At 38.6% G+C, this 20,578-nt stretch overlaps 1 protein-coding gene across 1 annotated transcript in view; it reads left to right on the forward strand.

Annotated features, from left to right (window-relative positions):
• The window catches only part of PAK2 (p21 (RAC1) activated kinase 2), an 84,833-nt gene that overhangs the window by 29,065 nt on the left and 35,190 nt on the right, over positions 1–20,578 (forward strand). The window contains exon 2 of the mRNA XM_003412939.4: positions 1,763–1,970. Within this exon, the coding sequence (XP_003412987.1) occupies positions 1,784–1,970 (187 nt within the window). The 5' untranslated portion in view covers positions 1,763–1,783. The remainder of the gene's footprint in view (positions 1–1,762; positions 1,971–20,578) is intronic.

Consider the following 20,578-nt stretch of genomic DNA (forward strand, 5'->3'; position numbering starts at 1 on the left):
CCACCGGCCGCTCCTTGGAAATCCAAGGGAGCAGTTCTCCTCTGTCCCATAGGGTTGCTATGGGTCGGAATTGATTCAGTGGCAACGGGTGAAAGAAAAAATGACGTAAAAACTGCGTATGCCGCAAATGAAGGTGATTGTGATGCAGACGTTGTTGCCATTGGGGGCTGGCTCAGGAGCCCTGGTAGCACAGTGGTTTAGAGCTCGGCTTCAAGCCAAGTTGGTGGTTCCAACCCACCAGCCAACTTTATTTCTCTGTGGAGTCCCCCATTCTGGACATTTTATGAATGGAGTCATATAACATGTGGCCTTTTGTGTCTGGCTTCTTTCACTTAGCATAAATGTTTTTAAGGTCCCGCTGCGTTGTAGCATACATTAATACTTGACTCCCTTTTTTGGCCGAGTAATACCCCATTGTACTCCTTTGGCTTATTCCCCCGTTGATGGACATTTGGGTGGTTTCCTCTTTTTGTCTGTTACGAATAATGCTGCTCTGAATATTCACATCAGGTTTTGGTGTGGACATAGGCTTTCACTTCTCTTGGTTGTGTACCTCGGGGTGGGATTGCTGGGTTATATGGTAACTCGATACTTAACTTCTGCAGGAATTTATTAATTCCTTTTTAAATAGACTCCTTATTTTGGAATCATTTTAGATTTACAGAAAAGTTGCAAAGATACACCCAACTTTCCCCTAATTTTAACATGTATATATACATACGCACACACACATACATATATACACATGAATGTGATTGTCTATAAAATAGGGCACAATAAATGAATATAAACTGATGACAGATTCTATCTAAAGCTCACTGATGGGTGAAACATGACTAGAAATTGCCAGTGAATCTTCTATTTTAAAAAAATGCAGGTGCATGTTGTCTAGTATTGTGGTTAACAAAATGGGTTCTGGAATCAGATTACTTTGGTTGGAACCTCCTGGTTCCACCATTTACTTAACTTTGAGACCTTGGGCAAATTTTACTCAACACAAGTCTTAATTCTGCCTGCATACAAATTGATTTTGTACAGATTGCTTGAGGTCTGTGGGGCTGTCTGCAAAGCTGTCAGAGAATAGAATGTGTGTGGGTTAGAATAGCAAATTTTCAGAGAAACCAAATCTTGCCTCAGTGGCACGTTCTTGTCCTTGAGGAAAGTTATCAATGCCACGTTGTAATCAGAAGGCTGCTTGATGAGCATGGAATTAGATTGAGGGGGTGTTGGTTGGTCCAGTCAATAGCTAAGCATCCACCTCCGTCTGTCAGTGAATCTACGAGGTACATACCCGGTGATCGGCTGGTCAGGGCACAGTTTTCCTCTTTGGGATTCTCTTTTTTTTTTTAATGAGCCATATTGTCTGTCTTTCTGTTGGAACATTCTCTTAGAATCAGTCAGTTAGATGAATAGCTGTTGATATGTTCCTGTAATCATGCTTTTCAGAAACTACTGTAGTCCTGTTGACTGGACTTTGCTTTTCAAACAGTCCTCGGCTACCCGTTTACTGACTTTATTAAGGGAGATTACCTGTGTTTTATAACCATTTTCATCTCTTACTCATTGATTTTTCCCATTATCGCTCTAAATGGATAACATTTTCTAATTTGGGCCTGATGGGGTTATTCCTGTTTTGTGTTTATACCTGTACTGTTTGGATACTTATAATAAATACTTTTTTCTTGATGGCTTATGGTTAAGCGGAATTGTAACTGTTTTTTTCCTTTTTATTAACTGTACGTTTTTTGCTTATCTGTTTCAGGCCATTTCATAATTCTGAGTCATGTCTGATAACGGAGAACTGGAAGACAAGCCCCCAGCGCCCCCTGTGCGCATGAGCAGTACCATTTTTAGCACTGGAGGCAAAGACCCTCTGTCAGCCAATCACAGTTTGAAACCTTTGCCTTCTGTTCCAGAGGAAAAAAAGCCCAGGAATAAAATCATCTCTATATTCTCAGGCACAGAGAAAGGTAAATGGTTCTTGTGGTTTCAAGAGTCTCATTTGGTTTACTGTTGATGTACCCATGTTGATGTCTTTTTAATTGAGTATGATACGTTGATATCTTTTATGGTGAGAACAGTAAATTTGGTAAGCACAATAAACAGGTCCAAGAAAACAATTGCTACACTATTAGAAAGTTTAGTTTATTTTAAACTGTGATAGGAAAGAATAAAACTGTAAAGTCGTTGCTCATCTTGTCCAGTGAATTTCTATACTCATCTTCTTCATTTCTGCGACTTTGTTGTTGTTGTTAGGTGCCGTTGAGTCGGTTCCGACTCATAGCAACCCTGTGTACAACAGAATAAAACACTGCCCGGTCGTGCACCATCTTCACACACGTTGTTATGCTTGATTGAGCCCCTTGAGGTAGCTACTGTGTCAGTCCATCTGGTTGAGGGGCTTCCTCTTTTGTGCTGAACCTCTGCATTACCACCCATGATGTCCTTCTCCAGGGACTGGTCCCTCCTGATAACATGTCCAAACATGTACGTGAGATGAAGTCTTGCCATCCTCTCTTCTAAGGAGCATTCTGGCTGTATTTCCAAGGCAGATTTGTTCGTTCTTCTGGCAGTCCATAGTATATTTGCAGATTTGCCCAATGCAACATGTCGTTTGATCTCTTAACTGCTTCTTCCTTTGGTGTTGATTGTGGATCCAAGTAAAATGAAACCTTTGACAACTTCAGTATTTTCTCTGTTTAACATGTCATTGCTTATCGGTCCAGTTGTGAGGATTTTTTTTTCTTTATGTTGAGGTGTAATCCATACTAAAGGCTACAGTCTTTGATATTCATCAGTAAGTGCTTTGAGTCCTCTTCACTTTCAGCAAGTAAGGTTGTGTCATTAGCATATTAAGAGTTTTTCTGATTTCTGAGCAGTAGTACTGTCTTTTTTAATCATGTATTCTGTAATGCCCTCAGAAGCATCTGAGGCAGCACCCAGTAATCAATACATCAGTGCATCTCTGGTGAAATTGTATGTCTAGTCCAGAGTATCTCAACCTAGCCACTATTGACATTTTCAGGCCAAATAATTCCTTGCTGCAGGGAGTTGTCCTATGTATTAAAAGCTATACAGCGGCATTCCTAACCTCTACCCACTAAGCCTTTGTAGCATGTTGTGACATCCAAAAATGTCTTTAGACATTGCCAGATATCCCCTGGGGCAAAATTGCCCCCTGTTAAGAACCATGGGTCTAATCACACAAGTGGTGTAAAAACTATAAATAACCTCACGTAATTTGAAATGACTACATTAGTTTCGGTGCCAAATTTAAGGAGAAAACTTGGTTTTAAGACTTTTTTGGATTTTAGAATTGGATATGGGATTAGGGATGGTAATAGATTTTAGAATAAGGATAATGGACTATTTAGGTACATTACCAAAACCAACAAAACCCACTGCCGTCGAGTCAATTCCAACTCATAGCGACCACATTAAGCATGGTAAAATAGCTCAGATAGTTGGCTGATAATAGATAAAAGCAGAGATGAAGATATTATCTCCTAAGTTTATAGGGAGAACTTGCGTTTTTCAAAGGTTGAGAAACAGTGCAGAATACATTTATTAGAAACTTAATAAATGACAAAAACTAGCCTGCATAAGCAACCTTTATAAACTGCTTTACTTTTTTCCAGTCTTATCCCGTATCCCTTTATTTAATGACCTAGCCATTCTAGTGGAATTCTGGTCATCTCTCACACATTGAAATTTTCGCCCTCAATTTCCATGTTGGTGCTGTTTTCTTAATCTAAAATACTCTCCTGTTTTCTTTCTGTTGACCCACACTTTTCATATTCAAGACCTGAGTCAGAACTCTTTTTCTTATTAGCATGATTAAATCCATTCCACATTTACCATAGACTTATACTGGACGATAAGTTAGAACACACTTAGAGTTTTTTATAGCCCTTGCTCATAAAAGGTTTTTAGATGTTTGTGATGGATTGCATACACATGAGCACATAAAACATACATGCAGTTTAGAAAATAATTACGAAGTGAATAACTGTGTAACTGCTGCCTAAGTCAAGATAGAGAATATTTCTAACACCTCATGAGCATCCTACATGGTGTGCCCCTCCACAATTATAACTGCTTTTTCCCTCCCTAGATGTAACCACTATTCTGAGTTTTGTAATACTGTGCTCCAGCTTTTCCTTATAGTTTAAGTGCTAATGAATATATTTCTAAGCATTATTGTTCAGTTTTGTCTCTTTTTGGAATTAATGTAAATGAAATCATTTGTGTCTTTTGTCTCATGCAGCATTATGTCTGTAAGGTTCATACACTTTCTTGTAAGTAGCAGTAGTTCATTTTTGCTGCTCTGTGGATTTCCATTGTATATCACAGTTTATTTATTGGTTATATCACTGATGGCCTTTGGGTTGTTCCTTGTTGGGGCTATCACGAACTGCGATGCTATGAACATTCTGAAATCCTAGTGTACATGTCCACTGTTTTTTCTAGATTAACTGTATACCTGGGAGTGAACTGGGTGTGCACACCTTCACCTTTTACAAAATAGTGCTAATCAGTTATCTAAAATCCTTGTAGCGATTTTCACTCTCACAAGCAGGGCCCATTGTTCCATGTCCATGCTGGTATTTGGTATCATCAGACTGAAATTTTTTACATATCTGATGAATATGTAATGGTATCTCATGGTTTTGATTTGTATTTCACTGATTACTCACAAGGATAGGAGCTTTTCATATGCATATTGACCATTTGGATTTTCTCTTCTATGAAGTATGTGGCCTAGCCTTGCTTGTTTTTTCTGTCTTTTAGGTCTTTCTTTTTTGACTTGTAGGAGTTCTTTATATAGCCTGAGTACTAGTCCATTTTCTGTTATTTGAATATGTCTTCTTCCAGTTTGTGGCTTCCCTTTTCATTCTATCCACGTAACTTCTTATGAACAGAAGTTCCTAATTTTAACATAGTAAAATTTATCAGTCTTAATTAATGTCAAAAGAAGCCAAATAACAGCAATTTCATATACAGGTAGTCAGTCCTCAGCTTATGACATATTTGAGTTACTACAAACCACACTTAGTGACTGTCAGGGGTTTTTTGTTTGTTTTTTGTATAACACTTCATGCAGTGTTGCAACCTCTAGCTTGCTGATGTTATCATTCTCTGATGCACACTTGCAGATGCTCAATGTTATGATTTATAAAGATACTGGTAATAAAAGGTAATAATAATGAAAACTAAAAAACTGAGGTATTCAGCTTACATCAGAACCAACTTACAACAGAATCGTCTCAGAGTCCTGTCTAGTCAAGGCTTGACCTGCAGTTCAGCCTCATGTGTTTATTCTCAGATCATAAAGATGTTTCTAAGAATTTTGCCTCTCACACTGAGTTCTTAAATCTACCTACGATTAATTTTTTATAGTGTTTTAAGCCATATGCATGGTACATCTCTTGATTTATTTAGGTCGTATTTAATGTCTTCTTTAAAAGATCTTTGTTTCTTTAACAGATATTGGACATTTCTGTTTATTCATAGGTTATTTGATATTTTTGATGCTATTAAAGTTTCTTCTCTCATCAAGATGTTTTATAGAAATGGCAGTTGATTTTTGAATATTGAATTCGTGGCAGTTTTACTGAACTGCTCTTTAATAATGTATCTGTAGATTCTTTTGGTCTTTCTGTGGACACATATCTGCAAATGATGAGTTTGTCTGTGTCTTATTAGCGCCTTGCTGCGCTGGCTGGGACCTCTTACAGAACACTGAGTAAGAGAATTGGCATCCTTGTCTTCTTCCTGATCTCATAGGAGAGAGGCTTTCAGTGTTTTACCATTAAGTGTGAAAGTTTGCTGTAAGGTTTTTGTGAAGATCCTTTATCCAGTTAAGGCAGTTTCTTTCCATTCCTAGTTTTCTAAGACTTCTCCATGAATGAATGTTGAATTTTGTCATATGCTTTTTTCAGCATCTCTTGTGATGACCAAACCACTTTTCTCCTTTGTTTTTTTAGTAGTGGTTCATGAATTCGCTGATGAAATGGACCTGTAATTTCCTTTGCTCGTACCTCTTGTCTTGTTTGGTATCAGGTCCTGCTAGTCTTGTAAAATGAATTGGAGAGTGTTCTTTCTCTTCACTAGAAGAATTAGTTTAAGTTTGGAGTGACCTTTTTTCCTTGAGTGTTTGGTAGAACCCACTGATGAAGACAGCTAGCTTAGAACTTTCTTTCTGTGATTTTTTTTTTTTTAAACTACTGATTCACTTTCTTTAATGTTATAGGACTTTAAAATTTCCAGTTTATGGCCATGAAGTTGTTTCATATCCTTACTGTTTATCTTAGTTCCTTCTACCAGTGCTTTCCTTTGATTTATTCTGATGTTCTTATTCCAAGTTCTTTTTTTGTTTGTTAGGGATTTTTTGTTTTGTTTTTAGAGAAAACATTAATTTTCAGCCTAATTTCAATACATGCGTATTAAGACTATACATTTTCATTTGAGGGCTGTTTTTGGTTCATCTCAAAGTTTTGATATGTGATATATTCAGTATCAGTTCAAAAATATTTATTTTCACTAATTTCTTCTTTGGACCTATGTTTTGTTTATATATGTACTTGTTTATTTCTAAACATATGGGAGTTCTCTGGTTGTCTTTTTATTATTGATTTCTAGTTTTAATTGCATTGTAGTCAAAGAACAATCATTTTAGATTTGCTGGGACTTCCTATATTTTCATTTATTTTTAATTAAAAACAGTTTTCTAGCATCCTAATAGAATGCTTCAATTTTTACGTAGTATATACATACATACAGTTTTTATGTAATTATAGTACACATATATTTTCTGCATGTTCTTTGAAAATTTAAGTTCTTACATAGCTTTCATTTGGGCAACAGCCTCCTGAAGTGATTCAAACCAAAATCTCTTGCCGTCAAGTAAGTTCCGACTCCTGGCGGCCCTAGAGGGCGGAGTAGAACTGCCCCACAGAGCTTCGGAGGAGCAGCTGATGGATTTGAACTGCCTACCTGTTGGTTAGCAGCCGTAGCTCTTAACTGCTGCACCACCAGGAGTCCACTAAAGTGATTTTGAAAAAACCAACCTCATTTCCATCGAGTCAATTCTGACTCATAGTGACACTACAGGACAGAGTAGAACTCCCCCATAGAGTTTCCAAGGAGTAGCTGATGGATTTCAACTGCTGACCTCTTGGTTAGCAGCCAAGCTCCTAACCACTGAGCCACCAGGGCTCCCTAAAGTGATTAAAAAAAAATTGGAACCAGGTACAGAGTTAGTGTACTGACCTTTTCCCAGGTTGAAGGCAGAGCTTCGAACCAGGTTCCTTCCAGTTCAAACCCGTGCTGAGAATTTGCATTTCTAACAAGTTCCCAGGTGATGCTGGTTAGGGACTAATTCTGAGAACCACTAGGGGAGCCGTGGTTTTCAAAAGTTATTATATATGAGAATCACCTGGGGATCTTGTTAAATGTAGGTTCTGCTTCAGCATACCTGGGGTGGAACAGTTGGAAGCCCTGGTTGGAGGTGGTGGCTTAATCTGGTGTAGCTTCTGGTATCCTCTCTAGTAACTCCTCCCACGGGTATGCCTGAGTGTTCCCTTAGTTCAGGGGTTTTGGAGCAAGGGCGTCGAATTTCTTGTCTGCCCTGATGGTGCTGTGGAGGTCATGCAGGGAGCTTCTTCATTGCTTCTGATTTAGAAGCTTTCCAAAAACGTTTCCTTTGCGTACACCACAGAATGAGTATTTTCTGTTGTTTTAATTATCTCTTTTTAAAAAAAAGTACATCAGGTTTATTTTTGTATGATACAGGTCTCACACTTTTAAGTGGGTGTTCGACAAACCTGTGTAGGGTGTCTAGAGGAGAATGAAGAGTCCTTAGATGGTGCAAACAGTTAAGCACTCAACTACTAGCCAGAAAGTTGGCAGTTGGAACCCATCCAGAGGTGCCTCAGAAGACAGGCCTGGTGATCTGCTTCCAAAAGGTCACAGCCTTGAAAACCCTACTGTGCGACAACAGAGGAGAATGATCATTATAATAAGGTCTGTGAAAACCATTTCATCTAAGGTGTAGTTTAACAAACTGAGGATATTCAGACTGGTTTGGAGAATATCTAGAGTAGTGGCGGTGGAGTTAGTTGCCATTGAGTTGGCTCCAACTCATGGCAACCTGATATATAACAAACAAAGCGTGGCTGGTCCTGTGCCGCCATCACGATCGTTGGTATGTTTGAGTCCATTGTTGTGGTTGTTGTGTTAGTTCATCTCGTTGAGGGTTTCCCTCATTTTCACTGACCCACTACTTTACCAAACAGGACGTCCTTTTCTAGCTATTGGTCTTTCCTGATGACATGTCCATAGTAAGTGAGCCAAAGCCTCTCCATCCTCACTTCCAAGAAGCATTCTGGTTGTATTTCTTCTAAGACTGATTTGTTCGTTCTTCTAGCACTCCAGGGTATATTCAATATTGTTTGCCAGCACCACAGTTCAAATGCATCAGTTCTTCTTCTGTTTTCCACCAAAAAAAAAAAAAAACCATTGCCATTGAGTCAATTCCGATTTATAGTGACCCTATAGGACAGAGTAGAGCTGCCCCATAGGGGTTCCAGGGAGCACCTCGTAGATTCAAACTGCTGACCTTTGGTTAACAGCCGTAGCTCTTAACTACTCTGCCACCAGGGTTTCTGTAAATTGCTGTCTTTAAAATGAAAAATAAACTGTTGTCGTCAAGTCAATTCCGACTTATAGCAGCCCTTTAGGACAGAGTGGAACTGACCCATAGGGTTTCTAAAGGAGCGCCTGGTGGATTTGAACTGCCGACCTTTAGGTTAGCAGCCACAGCTTTTAACCACTATGCCACCAGGGTTTTCCAGTTGCCTTTAAATATTTGAAAAGGATTTCTTGTGAAGTAGATGTTTTTAGTTTGTTATAGATCTAAAGGTGGAAGTTACAGGAAGGCAGATTTTGACTAATTCAGGGAAGCCCTTTTAAACATTTAAAGGTGTCTGACAATGAAGGAGATTGCTTCTGGAAGTTACTTGGATCCCAGCACTGGAAGTGTTTTAAATAAAGACCGAAAGGTTGCTTAAGGCACATGTTAGGGATTTGGTAAAAGGATTCCTGCACTGGGTAGGAAGCTTTACTGTGACATCTAAATCCCCTTTTATTTGTTAACCTGTAACATTGGGACATTTCTTTGTGCCCAGATTTGAAGATTTCCTCTGAAAAGTCATGCATAGACTTTCATTTCAGTTCTCAGTTTTTCTTGTTTAATAATTCTAAGACTTTAGTCTTACTGTTAAGTAGGAATGTTTTTAAATGATTACTCATATTAGTGTTGATACTAGTTTACTCTCAGATACATTCTAAAAGTTGTAAGCCTTCTGCCTCCTCCCTAGTAAAAACACCAACTCTTTGTCAGTTATGTTATATGTCGTCTTCCAGGTTGTGATTTGTCTATTTGTCCTGTCAGTGGTATCTTTTAATGGACAGAAGTCGTTAATTTGAATGGGGTTGATCATTTTTTTCCTTTATGGTTTGAGTTTTTTGTGTTTTAAGAAATCTTTGCCTAATAACAATAGTTAGTTTGTAAAGAAAATGTTCTCCATTCTATTTTGGTGAGTAGTGTCTGGGGTCTTAAAAGCTTGTGAGCAGCCATCTAAGATGCTCCACTGGTCTCGCCCCATCTGGAGCAAGAGAAAACGAAGGGGACGAAAGACACAAGGGAAAGATTAGTCCAAAGGACTAACGGACCACAAGTACCCCAGCCTCCCCCAGACTGAGTCCAGGACAACTAGATGGTCTCTGGCTACCACCACTGACTCTGCTCTGACAGGGATTACAATAAATGGTCCCGGACAGAGCTAGAGAAAAATGTAGAACAAAATTCCAACTCACCAAAAAAAGACCAGACTTACTGGCCTGACAGAGACTAGAGAAGCCCTGGGAGTATGACCCGTGGACACTCTTACTTAGCTCAGTAATGAAGTCACTCTTGAGGTTCACCCTTCAGCAAAACCCGTAAAACAAAGCAAGACTAAAGGGGCACACCAGCCCCAGGGCAAGGACTAGAAGGAAGAAGGAGCCAGGAAAGCTGGTAATAGGGAACGCAAGGTTGAGAAGGGAGAGTGTTAACATGTCGTGGGGTTGGTAACCACTGTCACAAAACAGCATGTGTACTAATTGTTTAATGAGAAGTGAATTGGTTCTGTAAACCTTCATCTAATGTACAAAAAAAAAAGTAAAAAAAAACCTTTGCCTAACTCAGGGTCATAAAGATGTTTTCATCTAAAGTTTTTTAATTTACCCATTACAGTTTAAATCTTTAACCTCCCTGGATTTGATTTTTTTGTATCTGAAAAGATCCATTTTCACTTTTTTAAAAACATGGATAACCAGTGTCCCAGCATCATTTTTTGAATCGTCTGTCATTTCCCCCACTGAGCTGCTATATCAACCATTATTTATCAGGTTTCCATGTATACTAGGGTTTGTTTCTATGTTCTCTATTCTTTTCCATTGGCTTGTTTGTGTATACCTGAGCCACTACTGTTCTGCCTTAATTACCAAAGCTCATAGCAATTCTTAATACCTGATAGAGCAAGGCTACTACCAGGTTCTTCTTCAGCTTCTCCTTTACTATTTTTGACCTTTTGTTCTTCTGTATACAGTTGAGAATCTGCTTATCATGTGCTTAAAAAAAAAAAAAAAACCTATTGATATTTTATTTAGAAATGTATCGAATCTGTAAGTCCAGTTGGGGAGAATTGTATTTATCTTTGCTTTGTAAGGGGGAGTAGAACTGCTTGGAGGGAGGTTTAGGAGCACCTCGTTTTCAGTTTGAGACAGAGAGAGGGAGAAATGGAGTGTTTGGAGGATAGGGTGCTCCCTGATTCCACCTAACCCCTGAGGTTCTGCCCTCCTTTTCCAACACAGTCCCCCACGCTTTTTGTTTTGCCTGGACGCTGACCGGCCCATCACTGTGGCCTGGAGCTTTGAGGGGCTTAGGATATGAGGAGAAGCCTATGTGTCCATGCACATCGGTGCTTCTCTGAGCACAGAAACCAGCCTGCTGGGAGGCTGCCTCTGTGTCATCCCTTTCAGTGCCCTGGTGGTGGCTGCTTTTCTCACCTCAGCCAGCTCCACTCTCCCGCAGTGGTATTCTTCCACCGACAGCCCTTGTGGCTCCTTCTCTCTTTGTTTTGATCCTAATTGCTTTTTATCTTTTGGACTGTTCTCAAAGTTTTTGGTCCATGAGATACTGTGGTATTTGGTATAGGAGAGGGCTGCAGTATGTACTTAATTCAGCCTCTTGAAACAGACGTCTAGAGGAAAAATTGTGTTTTTATTTTAAAAAATCATGGTGACCCTAAGATTTTTGCCATCTCTAATAAAAGCTTGATCTAGAATTTTTTGTTTTTCTTTTTTTTTATTTTACCCCCAATTTCACATCCATTCATGCTGCCCTTACTAACAGAATGAATCTTAATTTTTTCATGAAGAGAAAAAGACTCAGGGGTGATTAAATACTGGTTTTTGTCACAGTGTTACTGGAAACAATGGAAGAACATTAGTAATTATACCTTTTATGGCAATTTTATTCAAGTCTTTTTCACTTGCCTGCTGTATGTGTCCTATGCATTGCAGGAGCCATTAGAGCTACAGTGAGAAGTCTGCCAGGTGGCGCCCTGCCTTTCTGGCACCGATTCAATGATAACCAACCAGGTGCTATTGAGTAGATTCTAACTCATGGCTACCCTGTGTGTAGCAAAGCAGAACTGTGCTCCCCAGGGTTCTCAGTGGCTGAGTTTTCAGAAGTGGGTCACCAGGACTTCTTCCTAGGTGCCTCTGGGTGGACTCAGACCTCCAGCCTTTCAGTTAGCAGCTGACATGTTAACCGTTTGCACCACTTGGGGACTCCTATACTATTATAAAGTTACAAACTCTGAAAAGTGATACAGGCAAAGTGTCAGATGCCTGTCTAACCTGAAGTGTAAGGGATGGGTTCCTAAGGAGAAGGTATTAGAGCTGAAGATAAAGGATGAGTGAGTGAAAGGACAGTTAAAAAGTATATCCCAGCCTAGAGAAGAGCTTGTTTTCCTTTCCCAGACCCAGGAGGGAGCATGGTGTGTTCATGGGACTGAGTGCAGCCCAGTGTGATTTGAAAGCAGAGAGGGAGGGAAAGAATAACAGCATGGTGTATGTAGGGAACTGCAGACAGCAGAAGAGACTGAAGAGGTAGGCAAGGACCAGGTCATAAAGGGCCTTGTATTCCATGCTACAGAGCTCAGATTTTATCTTGTTTCCTGGGGAACCATTACAGAGTTTTAAACAGGAGAAGAGGAGATGTGTGTCTTAGATAGAAGAGACTGGTAGCTGTGTAGATAATAGATTTTGTTGGAGGTCTAAGGCTGGAGTTGGAGACTAGTTAGGAGGCTTTTGCAGTGGTTCAGGTGAGAAATGGCTTAACCAGCCTAGTAGTTATAATAGTGAAAATTAAGTGAGCTATTATGTTGGCTTATTTTTATAAGCGCCTCTATTTAGATAGCTGATATTGAGTGGTATAGTATTTGTTAACTAAAGTAACTTTTGCGTTTTAATTATTCAACCTGTATGCACCTCCGCTTCTGGGTGGCTATAAAGGTGATACATCTTAAACATCTGGTCTAAACATCTAAGATTAATACTAGTAGCACATACTTCTCTGTGTATTTCTGAGAGAATGCCCTTCTGTATAGTGAAACACATTTAATTTCACCAATTTCAAGCTGTTCTAGGTCAAAAGAACAAAGGGGTAGTCACCAATTCTGTTAGACTAGAAACTGAAGAATCTTCCTTTTATAAAGAGATGGGATTTTTTTAGTCTTAGACTGTAGCTTCCAGAAAACCAAACCTGCTGCTGTCGAGTCAATTCCGACTAATAGCGACCCTATAGGGCAGAGTAGAACTGCCCCATAGAGTTTCCAAGGAGCACCTGGCAGATTCAAACTGCCGACCTTTTGGTTAGCAGCTGTAGCACTTAACCACTGTGCCACCAGGGTTTCCAGACTGTAGCTTAAATGTAGCCTAAAAGGTGGTAGACCTAAAGGCCCTAAATTATTTCAAAAATATATAATTTGAAGGGGGTGGCTTTTTTTTGTTGTAGTAGAGAGATACATAACAAAACATTCGCCAGTTCCACGATTTTTACATGTATTCGGCAGCATTGATTACGTTCTTCATATTGTGCAACCATTGCTTCTGTCCTTTTCCAGATTCTTTTACCACCATTAACATGAAGTGGATGCTCCCTAGGCAGTAAGTCCCCTTGTCTCCTCTCTACCACCCCTGGGAACCACTAGTAAGCTTTGAGTTCTGGTTTTTTTCCTGGTTCATTAAGTGAGATCATGTACTATTTGTCCTGTTGCAACTGACTTATTTCATTCATGAACGACTTGTTTCATTCATCCGTGTTGCGGCACGTATCAGGACTTCATTTCTCTTTATGGCTGAATGATATTCTGTTGTATGAATAAACTATGTTTTGTTTATCCATTCATCATCATATTCAGACATTTCGGTTGTTTCTACCTTTTGGCTGTTGTGAACAGTGCTGCAGTGAGCATTAATGTACACATTTCTGTTTGCATTCCACTTTCATTTCTTCTGAGTATATGCCTAGGATTTAGATTTCTGGGTCATGTGGTAGTTCTGTGTTCAGTTTCTTGGGGAGTCACCAGACTGTTTTCCACAATGCCGTACTATTTTGCATTCCTACCAGCAGTGGATAAAGGTTCGAATTTTTCCACATCCTCACCAACACCTGTTAATTTCCGTTATTTTTTGTCGTAGTCATTCTAGTTCAGGTGAGATGGTATCTTGTTGTGGTTTTGATTTGCATTTCCCTAATGACTAACGACAATGAGTGTGTTTTCATGGGCTTGTTGGCTATTTATATGCCCTGTTTGCCGAAATGTTTGTTCAGGTCCTTTGCCCTTTTTTATTGGGTCGTGTGTCTTTTTGTTGTTAAGTTGTAGGTGTTTTTTATATTTTTTGGATATTAAAACTTTATCAGATATATGATTCCCAAAAAATGTTTTCCCAATCTGTAGACTGTTTCTTCACTTTGTTGATAAAGTTATTTGATGAACAAAAGTATTTATTTTGCTACTCATGGTTTTGGTGTCATAGCTGATGGTCCATTGTTAAAAACTGGGTCTTGTAGCCATACCTCTGTGTTTTCTTCTACGAATTTTATGGTTTTAGTTCTCACGTTTAGATCCTTGATCCATTTTAAATTGGTTTTTGTATATGGTGTGAGACATGGGTCCTGCTTCATTCTTTTGCATGCGGAAATGCAATTTTCCCAGCATCACTTATTACAGAGACTCTTTTTTTCTTCATTTAATGTACTTATCACCCTTGTCAAAAATCAGTGACCATAAATGTACGTGTAAAAACTTATAATTTTAAAAGTAGTGTTTGCGAACACTTGACTCAAGGACCCCACCTCTTGGCTGAAGGTTGCTGCCTGTCTGCTCTTGTTGTCTAATGAAGTTGGGAAATAATTCTGAGAATCTTTTTTTTTTCCTTTCCTAGTTGGTAGACTAATCAGCTGTGCATTTTATTAAATGAAATCCTTTGCCCTGGTGCGTGAGTTGCCATCAGGTGCTCCGCTTGCCTGGTGAACAGCCTGTAGATGTGACAAATAGCATTAACATAGAAGGGGCAAATTGGGTTACTTGTAAGTTATTTCATTAAACATAAGCAGATTTCCTCCCCAGAGCTGCCTTGTCTGTGTAAGATTGTTTTTATTGGTCGTTTTCGGTATTGACTTTCACAGCTGTGTAACAGGATTAAAGATGCGGTGTTTGTATAGCAGTATCCTTCCAGCACATTGTTCAGTTTGAGACATGTTTTAGAATCTTTTTGTTTTAGATACTGTTTTTCATATCCTCTCCCCTCCTTTTAGTACTAATACATGGAGGGAGCATTTGTGTTTATGTGCATGTGTTATATAAAAACAAATCAAGTTAGACAAATTTTTAGAGTATTGTGTCATTTTCTTTTGAGTAGACTAATGTATGTAGGTTTATCTTAAGTTCTTTTTAATCCTTTTTATGTCTTTGACTTTTTATTCTGTATGGCTAACATAATATGAAACTTTATTATTTTTCTTAGACTCTAATGTTTGTACTGCAGTTCCAGCTTTGTTACTTCACCATATTCTAACTTTAAGAAATGTGTACATGCTTACTACACGTGCTCAGATGAGCATGAAGAAAGATGTGGAAGAATGCACACCGCGTTGTTAACACTGGCTATCTTAAAGAGTTGAAGGCGAAGAGGTGTGAGAAGAGAATACTAGCTGTTTTCTTTGTATTAACGTGATTTCACTAGTGAAAAGGAGCACATACTGTTTGCATAATTTTTAAAAAATAATAAAGAGAAATTTGTAGAAAGAAAAGTATGAGTCGTTAGGTATCCAATCCAAGTAACAACTTTCCCCAAATTTTCTGTGTAGTATATCATAGTTTTCCTTTATTTTGTAGTTCTTTTGAAATATAGCACACAAAGATAATACTTCGAGTGATTGCTTTACCAGTAGGTCAGTTTTGTAAAGATTTAAGTATTTAGTATTTGCCCAAAGGTGTGATAGAAATACTGAGGTCTGGTCACAGGGAGCTTTCAGTGTTGTCGGAAAGATAAAATATACCACGTGAATAGTAAACTGAAAGATGATGACATAGCATCTAAGTAAAAAAAAAAAAATTAAGTGAGCTGAAATAGTTGAGAAAGCTTTTTTATAGAGCTACTGGTCCTTGAAGAATGGATAAGGTTTGCAAAGTTGACAACTGTAAATTCATAATCACCCACCCTAACTGGGTCTTCATTACTGTTCTGCTGTGTTGAAATACTTCACTTTTCTATTCCCTGCAACAAATATTTTAAACCTCACCTGCTCTTAAAACTTCTCTCAGTGTATGACCTTGTTCTTACCTCAAAATATAACCAGCAGATGAGGACCGTCTTACTGTAAAATATGTAAACCTTCCTTTGTCTTCCTCCTACAGCGGAAGATACATCCGTCTCTAATAGAGACACATCTTTCAGGCTACACTTTGGATTCCCTCTGGAAATGAGAACCTTTCTTGACACCGTATCTGTCCAGCTGCCAACCCAGCTCTTCCTTTATCTTCACAGCCAAATTTTCTCGACGAGTTTAACTTAAAACTGTTCTCATCCCTCTTTACTCAGGGCTCCTTTCTGGTTCGAACCCCTGCTGTGAATTTGCCTTTCCACCCCAGATACACTGAATCAGAATCTACAGTTTAACAAGATCCCCAGGTGATTCTTGTGTATAATAAATTTTGGGAACCACTGTTGTACTAGTGGTTCTCAGAATTGGTCCCATCCAGCAGTATTAGCATCGTCTGGGAACTTGTTAGGAATGCATATAAAATACAGAGTCTCAGCTGGGGTTTGAACCAGTTCAAAGCCCTGGCTTACTCTACCTGAGTAACGAAAGAGAAATGTTAGACCCGTGAGTCTCAAATTTTACCACCAGGAGGACCCAAACTGCAGAGTTTTTCTGATTCTCTATAAGGTGAGAATGATAATTTGCATTTCTGGCCAGTTCCCAGCTGATGGTCTTTGAAAACCACTGCTTTAGACCACAAAGTACTGGTGAGTTGGAAGAAAGTAGCTGAGCACGAGAGGGACAGAAGGATGGCTACGGCTGAACCTCCTCGCAAACACACAGATCATTCTTGGGCTCAGGTGTTAAAATTTTGTACTCTAAAGGGACCAATCCAAGACAAGCTAAAAAATTGGTCAACAAAAATGCAGTGTGTACATTACGACTTACCCAGTAGAAATAAAGAGAATTATGACAGAATATTATACAAGTATATGGCAACAAACTGGATAACCTGTATGAAATGGACAAATTCTTAGAAGCACACAACCTGTCCAGACTGACTCAAGAGAATATAAAAAAGTCTCAGCAGACCCATAACAAGTGAAGAGATTGAATCACTGATCAAAAACCTCCCAACAAAAAGTCCTAGACCGCATGGCTTCACTGGGAATTTCTACCAAACTGTTTAAACTTTTTCAAAAGATGGGGAAAGGAGGAATACTTCATAATTCATTCTATGAAGCAACCATAACCCTGAGACCCAAACCAGACAAAGACACCACAAGAAAAGAAAACTAACTGGAAGGCAGGAGGGAACAGGAAAGCTGGTAATAGGGAACCCAGGGTTGACAAGGGAGAGTGTTGACATGTCGTAGGGTTGTTTACCAGTGTCATAGAACAGTGTGTGTACTAACTGGTTGATGAGAAACTGGTTTGTTCTGTAAACCTTCATCTAAAGTACAATAAAAATAAAAAAACTACAGGCGAATATCACTTATGAATATAGATGCAAAAATCCTCAATGAAATACTAGCAAACAGAAGCCAACAGCATATTAAAAGAGCCATACACTATGACCACACGGGATTTATTCCAGGAATGCAGCGATGGTGCAACATTAGAAAATCAATCAACATACCACCACATCGATAAAACAAAGGAAAAGAAACGCATGATCAGCTCTATGGATGCAGAAACAGCATTTGATAAAATCCAACAACCTTTCTTGATAAAAACCCTAAAGAAGATCAGAATAGAAGGGAAATTCCTCAATATGATTCAGGGCATACATGAAAAGCCAACAGCCAAAATTATACTTAGTAGAGAAAGACTGATAACTTTCCCCTTGAAATTGGGGAAAAAAGACAAGGATGCCTGCTCTGGTCACTTCTGTTCAATGTTGTGTTAAATGGCCTAGCCAGAGAAATAAGACAAGGAAAAGAAATAAAAGATTTCCAATTGGAAAAGAAGAAGTAAAATTATCTCTATTTGTGGATGATATGATCCTATGTATAGAAAAATTTCAGAGTCCGTAAGAAAACTTCTAGAGCTTATAGAGGAAATTTAGCAAAGTTGCAGTGTACAGGGTCAACAAACAAAAATCACTTGGGTTTCTATACACCAGTAATGAGAAATCCGAAAGGGATATTAAGGAAACAACCCCATTTACAATAGCATGTAAGAGAATAAAATACCTAGGAATAAATCTAACCAGGGACATGAAGGACTTATGCAATGAAAACTGTAAAACACTACTGAAAGAAATTAAAGACGTAAATAAATGGAAAGATGTCCCATGTTCATGGATTGGAAGACTTAATATTGTTAAGATGTCAGTACTACTCAAAGCCATCTATCCCAATTAAAATTCCAACAGTCATCTTTACAGAAATAGAAAAACCAATCGTCAACTTTATATAGAATGGCAAGAGGGCCCAAATAATTAAAACAATGTTGAAAGAGAACAAAGTAGGAGGACTCATACTTCCTGATTTTAAAACATACTATACAGCTGCAGTAATCAGAACAGCCTGGTAGTGGTATAACAATAGGCACATAGACTGATGAATGGAATAGAATTTGAGAATACAAAAATAAACCTGCACATCGGTGGTCAACTGATTTTTGACAAGGGTGCTAAGTTCATTTGACAGGGAAAGAAGAGTCTCTTCAATAAATGGTACTGGGAAAATTGGATTTTTACATGCATAAAAATGAAACAAGATCCATGCCTCACACCATACACAAAAACAAATTCAAAATGGATTAAGAACCTAAATGTGCAAACTAAAACCATAAAATTCTCAGGAAAAAATGCAAGAGCAACACTGTCAGGGCTAACTTTCAACAATGGATTGTCTAATAACAGAAGTACAAACAGCAAAAGACAAAATAAATAAATAGGACCTCATAAAAATTAAAGCTTTTGTTCATCAAAACACTTTACTAAAAAAGTACAAAGACAAGCTACTGACTGGGAGAATATCTTCAGAAACAATATGTCTGACAAATCTAATAACCAAAGTATATATAAAACTTTGACATCTTAACAACAAAAAGACAAATAATCCAATCATAAAATGGGCAAGGACTTGAATAAAGTTTCACCAAAGAGGACATTCAGATGGCCACCAAACACATGAAAAGATGCTCAGCGTCATTAGCTGTCAGAGAGATGCAAATTAAAACCACAATGAGATACCATTTCACTCTTGGTAGGATAGCTAAAATAAAATTAAAAAAAATTAAAAATAACAAATGTTGACAAGTATGTGGGAAATTGGAACCTTTATCTATTGCTGGTGGAAGTGCAAAATGGTGTAGCTATTGTGGAAAACAGTGTGGCAGTTCCTAAAAAAACTAGAAATAGAACTACCATGTGACCCAGCAATTCCACTCATAAGTACATATACAAAAGACTTGAAAGCAGAGACTCAAAAAGAGACATGTACACCAGTGTTCATTGCAGCACTGTTCACACTAGCCAAAAGGTGGAGACAACCTAAATGCCCATCAACAGATGAACGGAGAAACAAAACGTGGTACATACCTCGGTAGAAAACTACTCAGCCCATAGGAGAAATGGAGCCTTGATACATGCTATAATATGAATGGAACTTGAAGACATTGTGCTGAGCGAAATGTCAGTCACAAAAGGACAAATATCTTATGAGCTCACTTATATAAAAAGACAAGAAAAGGCAAACGTATAGACACCAAAGTTTATTAGTGGCTACCAGGGGCAGGACGGAGGAGGAAAAGGGGGTTAATGGTGATGGAAACATTGCATTGATTAAGGGTAGTGTTGCACAACTGATTATTGTAATTGCTGCCAATAAGTTGTACACCTGTAAAAAGTCAAATTGGCAAAAGCTGTATGAAAGATATGTTTACAACAACAACCCCCCCCAAAAAAAAAAAAAGTAGATGCCGAGCCTGCTTATGCACAAACACCTCATGGCACTTGGTTTGGAAGTTTAGGGTCATGATTTCATGGAACATCCCAGTTATCTGGCCTAACAACGTGTTAAATCCTTCTGTTCTACCTCCTAGTTTATTGCGTAGTGTCTGGGGTATTAAAAGCTTGCAAGCAGCCATCCAAGGCACAACATTTGGTCTCTATTCACCTGGAGCAACAGAGGAAGGAGGAGAGTCAGGAACAGGAGGAGGATATGGAAGGTGTGGCTGATTGCCTCCATGTACAGCTTGTCTCCTTTGCCACGAGACCAGAAGAACTAGATGGTGCCCAGCTACCATTACTGAACTTTTTGGTCAAGGATTCCATAGAAGAATCCTGATCAAAAGGGAGAAAATGCAGAACAGAATTTCAATTCTCATGGACTCTAGACTCTCTGGACCCATGGAGGGTGGATGAATCCCTGAAACTGTGGTCCTGAGATAATCTTTAAATCTTAAACCAAAAATATCCCCTAAAGTCTTTTTTAAAACTGAGCAATAGTTTAGCTCAACTAGCAAAAAAGTCTGCCTTGAGCATTATGCTCTTTTGAGAACTATCTCTATGGAATCAAACTGACAACAGCAACCTGAAAGACTGGACAGGAAACTTAGGGGGAAGTAAGTTTATATTAATGATGGAGGAACAACGCAGAAAAGAAGGGTGAGAATGGCCGTACAACTCAAAGAGTGTAATCAGTGTCACTAAATTGTACATGTAGAAACTGTTGAATTGGTGTATGT

This window comes from Loxodonta africana, chromosome 1 (genome assembly GCF_030014295.1).
Source record: "Loxodonta africana isolate mLoxAfr1 chromosome 1, mLoxAfr1.hap2, whole genome shotgun sequence".
In the NCBI taxonomy this organism is placed as follows: Eukaryota; Metazoa; Chordata; class Mammalia; order Proboscidea; family Elephantidae; genus Loxodonta; species Loxodonta africana.